A 7,666-nucleotide genomic window follows, 5' to 3' on the forward strand; every position below is an offset into this window, starting at 1 on the left:
AAAGAATCTTCAGTTCCCACTCACCAGTGTGTTGCGTCTCTGCTTTGGGGTTCTAGACTAAGAACTTAACAAAAATAGTTCTTACATCAGCACAGAAACAGCTTAAGGACACTTAAGCAATACAATATTAGTCTATATTGGCTCAACTGTTGAGTGTATATGGGCAGGTGCTACCACCCCAGTTATAGTCAAATGCAGTCAAATTTAACACATTAATAGAGATTAATTTAAAAAAATAAAATTTTAATAATCTGTTATGTCCATGTTTCAGACTAAGTGATGGTTTAAGTTCAATGAAAATTGTTTTAAATACAACAATTTATTCATTATATATATATATATATATATATATACTTCACTAATGTGTCACAATAATGTACTGTTTTAAAGTTCAAATCTTAAGTTGGGGGCTTTTCCAAACAAATATTGATATATTTCATTGTTTGCAATTAAATCAGCAAATATTTCTGCCCCCCTAAAGTCCCCATTCAACTCCATTAATATTTCTTTAGATCCGCCCCTGTATATGGGAAACAATTACATAATCATGATGCCATAGAAATACAGGAATTGAGTGAAACAACACAACCTTTATGGTAAATAGCAAATAATTTTTAGTTTATTTGTTCGGGTTTTGAGATATACTGTATGTCTGTAAGATATCTGCCTCTTTCCCAAAACAGTGGAAGTGGGTTCAACAGCAACACATCTTTTCAGAAACCGTTGCTGTTGATTAGCCACGGACTTCACTTTAAAATTATTTCAAACAAAATCTGTTCAGAGTAAACGTCTGTGTATTATCCAGAGCAACAAGATGCTGTGAGTATGAGAGAAACATTACCTGTGAGGAACAGCAGAAAGAGGAATCCAGCAAGCATCATGAGTGCAGGACCAGAGAGAATCCAAAGTCTATGAGAGGTCTGTGAAGCAGATGTGCATTGATGTCAACTCTGTGCTGTCTAGAAGTACTTATCCTCCTCACACTAGAAGAGGGCTGGGCAAACTGAACTGACCAACCCATTGTTTAGTTGTTTTTTCATCTGAGTAGTCTAACACAGTAATTTCTAACCAGATGTACCCCAGGGTTTACTTCTGTAGTTGCAACGGAGTAAGTGGAAAGAGTTCTGAGCTCACTTAACTCAATAAAAACACATTATTATTTGGTGAAGAACTAAATTGGGTTGTAATGGTGGTGTAGTGGTTTAAGCTCTTACCACATGTGATTGCAAAGTCTCTGGTTTGATTCCTCAATAAAGGCATAAAATACATAAAATAAACATTTGTGTTCAGGGTGAAATAAACACTGAAATAGAATTGGTCCAAGACTGATCTTTACTATATTTATTGTCACAATAATCAGTCAAACTCTGATAGAACTACTGTACCTGTAACCTGAGTCAACAGTAACAGCTTAAAGTTATAATCCTTTTATAAAATAATGATAATAATAAAGGTAAAAAGAATAAGTTTTATATTATTAATGGTCAGCATTTTTCTGCAGTACCACACTGAAAATACTCCACTCTTATGTCCTGCATATGAAGCCTTAAGTAGTAGTAAAATGGTTTGTGTCAGTACTGTTATATATGTTTTTAAATAATAATAATAATAATATTGCTGCATTAATGCGGGTTGTATTTCACTGCTGTAGATGTTTAAGCATACTGTTGGGTGGTTTAATCTACAGCCATGCATCATATTTTAAAGATCATCATATGTTCAGTATCACTGTCCTTTGGGAACCACAGATCTCTAAAAGCTCTCAGAAAAACAGCTTTTTTTCAGCTTTGTGACGATGCATTTGAAAGCAATCCAAGAGGGTTTTTAAACAGTTTATTTAGCTGAGGAAACATAATTGTAACTAAACATACAACTAAGCATACAAATGTGGTGGAGAACAAAGGACATTATTAACCTCTTAATACTAATACTAAAAAGAGAGGACAAAAAAGGTTTGTTTTTATTGTTTACTTAAGCTTTGTAGAGACTGATACATGTTTTCAGAACCAAATGAGAGGACTATTAGTTCATTAAATAAAGATGCAGATGCACACGAGACCGGAGAATTAACCAAAAGGTAATGTCAATAACAGGCAGGGCAACACAAAATAGTCCAAAAGAGAGTAAACCAAGAAAATAACAAATCCAGAAATCCAAAAGGTTATAAAAAGAAAACAGAGAAACAGTTCAACTAAGAACTGAAGGAAAACACAAATACACAGAGAACTAATAAACCAATGAAACACAGATGAGGGGGAAGTTAACTAGAAACAGGTGGAAATAATCAGCGCCAAAGACAAGAAGTAAAGTCAGACACAAGAGGAGGAGTAACACACAAAATAAAACAGGTCATAACTAAAGAAAAACCCCAAATCACGACACAGACAACATGAAATCACTCAATCATATTTGTGACATAACAACCACACACACATTTACATGCTTTATATAAATTTGCATGCAGCCTGTGCAGCCTCATACTTTTAATGGGCAGCAGACATTAATCACATCATACTGTCAGAGAGAGAGTATGATACAACATTTAATTAATACATTCAATACATTATTATAAGCATGCGGTGGATTCATTGAATATTAACATTGTTTATATTACATTTGAAAGGTATATAGTCGGCATAACACAACACAACTTCTATAACAGGCTAATACCGAGTATGTAGCAGTGTGTAGAAATAAAACAGCTGTGATGATGCAGGAACAGGACAAGACTGCAGACTACAAGTAAGTTTGTGTCAATGTCAAATACACACACAGAGGTAAAGGTTTCCCACTGTAGGTTGCAATGTCATTATGGAGTAATATTCCAAAGTAAAATCATACAGATTAAAAACAGACTGACAGCTACGACATATATAAATATCCTGGAAACTTCCTGTGTTATTAATGCAGTTCAGGTGTTTTTGATTTGAAATGTTTTTGTATTTGTTATACGCAGGAGCTGAAAAGTGTTGAGCTAGTTGGTTAAAAAAATGAAATTACTTCTACTGTCACTGTAGTATTGGGGTGAAATTTCTAAGATACAAATCCTTGACAAATGCACAGAGCTCTAATTTTAAAAGGACCAATGGCTAGATGCCACTAAATCCTACACAGTCTATTTGCAGATAGCAACTCCATAACTTCAACCTACCCCTCCAAACACAAAGGAGTAACTACAGTGGCCACAAATCTCGTGAAAAATGCAAACGTCCCTATCTAAAGCCAGTGTTCGGTCTGTCCATTCTGGGCTACTCACAGCGTCTGTAGACAAAAACAGCTCATTCTGAGGTAGCAAAAACATAACGATTCCTTTTTTCAGGTGATTATACACTAATGAAAACAAAATTATTAATATTATATTATATTTCTTGCCAATAGATCCTCCTAAATGTGAAACACTAGACCTTTAAAGTACAATTCCCAACCTTCAGCAGCTCAGTTGGTGTTTCATCAGCAGACAGGTCACAGAGGCACGCAGTACACTTCTTCTTGTCTGGAACAACATATAACACACAAGATTGTGGTAGTATATTCAACATTATATTATTCAAGGTTATTTTATAGTCATTTACAACACAGAGATGGAGAGTTAGAGTCATTACTAATTTGTATAATGTTGTGCTGAGGATGAATTTAGCAGCCTGAGAGAAGAAGCTGGTGTTACGGCAGCAGCAGCTTCTGTACCTCTACCCCGATGGCAGCAGGCTAAACAGGTTGTGGCTGTGGTGGCTGCACATATCTCTGGGATCTCCACACATACATGGATATTATAACGAATCTCACCTTCAGTATAGTTTACTCTGCCTTGTTTGTTACCGTCACTCTGGCTTTGGTCTGTCTTGCTGTCTTGGGAGTCTTTCTCAATCAGATGCATCACCAAAATCGTCTCCAGATCATCAGAGGAAAAGATCCCGATACAGAGGACAACTAAAGGGGGAAGGGCAGCGTCAGACGATTACGCATTGTCTCGCCTCAGTGTGTACTTAATGTTTAGTGCGGTCCAATTAGCAAACGATGTGTGAAATAAGCATTAAACCTTCTTAACATGAGTGGTTAGCATTGTAACTGTGAGCATGCTGATGTTAGCATTTAATTCAGAGCACCACTCTGCAGGCTCAGTACAGCCTCACAGAGTGGCTACAACAGCTGTAGAGCCGTTAACTGTGGAATCCTCTCTGAAGAGGAAGGCAGAATTTCATTCAGAACAAGCTGCATCACGGTGACAGCGAGCAGCATTGTGACCTTGAAGCTGAGCTTCTCGTCCCTGCTGTCTGGAATCAGGAAGGAGGCCAAGTCCAGACTCAAGAAGAGCAGGATGGGTAGCAAGAAGTTGATAATGTAGAGGGCAGACCGCCTCTTCATGCTGATCTGTGAAATGATGTTTTATTTTTTAAAGGTATTTTTTGGGGCTTTACAGTTGAAGAAGACAGGAAAGGGGACAGAGAGAGAGGGGATGACACGCAGTTCAAGGGCCGCAGGTCGGAATTCGAACCTGGGAACGCTAGCAGCAAAGGATCAGGCCTGGTGCTGGTACAGTGGGGATCGCCAGCTCTACCCACTGAGCTAACCGGGCGCCCGTGAAATGATTTTTGTTTTTTAAATGGTTGATCTTCATACTCCTGCACATCTGAGAAAGGCTAAAGTACAGCAGCCATAAAATACACAACTTGCAGCAACAACGTAATCTACATCAGTCATTTTTGGGTGATAACCATGTATCTCTGGTAAAAATGGAAAAAAACCTCATTGAATACTAACTAAAAGTGTAAAATTTCCTCTTGAAATGTAAATAAGGAAAATACAAAATTCTTACAAATTGGAGATACTTAATTAAATTGCATGAACCTAAAATGAGTGCTTAAAGAGCAACTTAACAAGCGCACTTATGAACAGGAATGTACCATACGCACATTTTCATGCTTATATACAACAATTAGAAATGACATGTTTGTCTGGAGTTTCCAGGTGACCAGCGATATGAAAACAGGCAGGAGTTGAAAAATTTCAACTTATGCAAATGAGGTAACATTCAAGGCAAAATTCACCTGGCCGCCACACACTGTTTTGCTTCAAGACTGACAAAGCAACACTGTCCGGGGCCAGTAGGTTTAGTGACTACCTGCAGTGGATGAATGTCTGTGGAGAAGATTTTAATTGTACTCTCTGGCATCCCTCTTTTCTATGTCCCTGGCCACCAGGATCACAGACATAAACAAAAATGTTCTGTATGTAATGTAAATCGTTACGGTTGCTTATTTACACAATGTCTGCTAATGAGAAGGCTACTTTATAGCTTGCAAGCGCTGACACATCCACAGGTGATATTGCGTGATTCTGTTATTCACAATACCAACATCTTCATGCAACTAACAAACAGATCTTTTTCACATCACACATTTTGACTTGTTATAATGCTCAACAAAGCTGACCCATCACACAGAAAAGGTTCATTAAAACTTCAAATTACTGAAACACATTTTTAATAACTTTCATATAAATGTACAAACAGTACTTCAGCTAATGTCAAATCTAAAACAGATATACATAACGTTACCAAGGCTGCACAATACATTTTCACCATAATCATGATGTGTAAATCTGTGCACACAAAGCGTTGAATTAAACACAGACATTAAAAGACCAACAGCATGGATTAAAAGTCGGTTTGCACAGTGGTTAATGCTCTACACCACTCTGCAGTATATCACATGCATATCTATCTAATACAGTATTGCTGTGAGCTTAATAAATGACTAAATGAATATTGCAGCGCTAACCACTGGAACTAGTTCACTTGTTAGTTCTCAATTTCCCCCCAAAATTTCGTTTACGATGTCTTGGCAACACATAAAGGGTACTTAAAACCAAAAGTAACACAAATGTTAAAGCTTACCCACTTACCACATTTAGAATTTCACGCAGAACCACATCCACGGATACATTTGTGGGCTGTTTGTAGTCTTTAACAGGCCGAGTCATGGAGAACAGCTCATTGTTTTTAGTCAAGTTCAGGTAGTTTAAAACGTCTTGATAACTGCACACTTTCTCAGACTTGGACTCCCCAGCCACAGCTAAAAACATCAAAACACATTCACTATGAGAGAGATCTCAAAACATTGATTATCTTCAACAGAAAGAAATACTGAAATTTACAGATTGCGATGCTTTAAATTAGAGACCGACTGATATGGGATTTGTGAGACTGATACCGATATTAGAAGGGAAACATTCACCAATATAGTGATTTTTTGAGCTCTTATGTTTGTCTGGACATTTACTGGGTGCGCCCTAAATAATGTATAATATGAAACAAACAAAAACATGTGTCTCTGTGGGTACAGTAAGTGGATACTTCCTCTGAATCGATTTGTCAAACCTTGAAAAACACCAACAAATATCTGCAGTAATATCAAGGGATTGTGGTCACTGAAAGGCCATTATGAGATGTGCACTGGCAGGACTGCTGGGTTTTATCTCATCAGTCCAATAATGATTTTTAAATGTGAGCATTTTCACAGTCTTTTAAATGTACATGAGGCAATTTGAGATACATCAAAAAAAAATTCTATTCAACTAAACCCAAGGTCGGAAAAGGGTAATAATTAAAGTCAGGAACCTTAAAGTCAGTCCTCATGGATTCACAACAGACCATAAATACTTTTGTTTACTGTTTATACGAATAACATAAATGTATTACTACACACAAAAACTGCCTCAGAAACACCCAGTTAAAAGTAAACAAGGGTCTTCGGTGTCAAAAATTCCATAATTAAGGCTGCAGGAATAAGTATCCATATACACTCATGCACAGTATTTGTTTCATACACTTACAGGTCTGGTTGGACTTGTGTTGATCATGAGGAAGCTCTGTATAATTGGAAGTACTTCCACCTGACAGAAAAAGAGTTAACAAGGCTTTTGTAGTCAATATATGAGTGTAGATATGGGTACGACCAAACATGTGTAACTGGAAAAAGATTTTTAAGAAAAATGAAAAAGAATAATTTATTCAGTAAACTAAAGTTACTAGTTGTTTACTTTATATATATGCTGGTATTATCATTATTATTTCAATAAATTTTTTTCATGCTGAAACAAAATTATCTGCATTGCTAGATATAACTTATAGTCTAAACTTCAAATTTTTGTGCATCATAGAGAATTGAATCCCAGTTTACTTGTGAGTAGGAGGAGAAAGAGGAAACCTGCAAGCAACATGACTGTGACTGCACACTCTGCCCTCTCCGTGCCCTCTTTAAATTTTTGTTGCAGCAATACCACGGCCCTGTAATGGAAGAGGGCTGGGCAACTTAATTGACTAATACTTTTCTCTGTCCGTCATTAGTCTAATGATAGAAACACAACAAAGCTGCCAGGAAATGTCAACACCCTCTTGGTCACCTGTGGGCAGATCAATTTTGCTATCAAACCAAAAGAGTTCTCACTAGTTTCCAAGAAAAATAGTTCAATGTAGAAGCTGTTTATTGTGTCAAGCATGAGCTAACAAACTACAGTTTTCATTCATTTAAAATAAATGCAACTAATCTCAGGTGTGACTGGATACACACTGGACCTTAAACAAACATATAGACAGGGATGGCTGGTATATATGGGCTAACGGGGCTAAGCCCCCCACCCCCATCTTTTACAGTAAAGATGAAAAACT

General features: G+C 37.0%; 1 protein-coding gene across 1 annotated transcript in view; it reads right to left on the bottom strand.

The window, feature by feature from the left end:
• Window positions 1-4,137: 4,137 nt before the first annotated feature.
• Window positions 4,138-7,666, bottom strand: part of LOC118333518 (5-hydroxytryptamine receptor 3A-like) — a gene marked incomplete at its 5' end in the record, with an annotated part of 12,456 nt that continues 8,927 nt past the window's right edge. The window contains 3 exons of the mRNA XM_035669203.1: window positions 4,138-4,368; window positions 5,902-6,071; window positions 6,832-6,967. Coding sequence (XP_035525096.1) covers window positions 4,138-4,368; window positions 5,902-6,071; window positions 6,832-6,967 — 537 coding nt within the window. The remainder of the gene's footprint in view (window positions 4,369-5,901; window positions 6,072-6,831; window positions 6,968-7,666) is intronic.

Source organism: Morone saxatilis, unplaced genomic scaffold (assembly GCF_004916995.1).
Source record: "Morone saxatilis isolate NCDOM2014 unplaced genomic scaffold, NCSU_SB_2.0 Contig1, whole genome shotgun sequence".
Classification (NCBI taxonomy): domain Eukaryota; kingdom Metazoa; phylum Chordata; class Actinopteri; family Moronidae; genus Morone; species Morone saxatilis.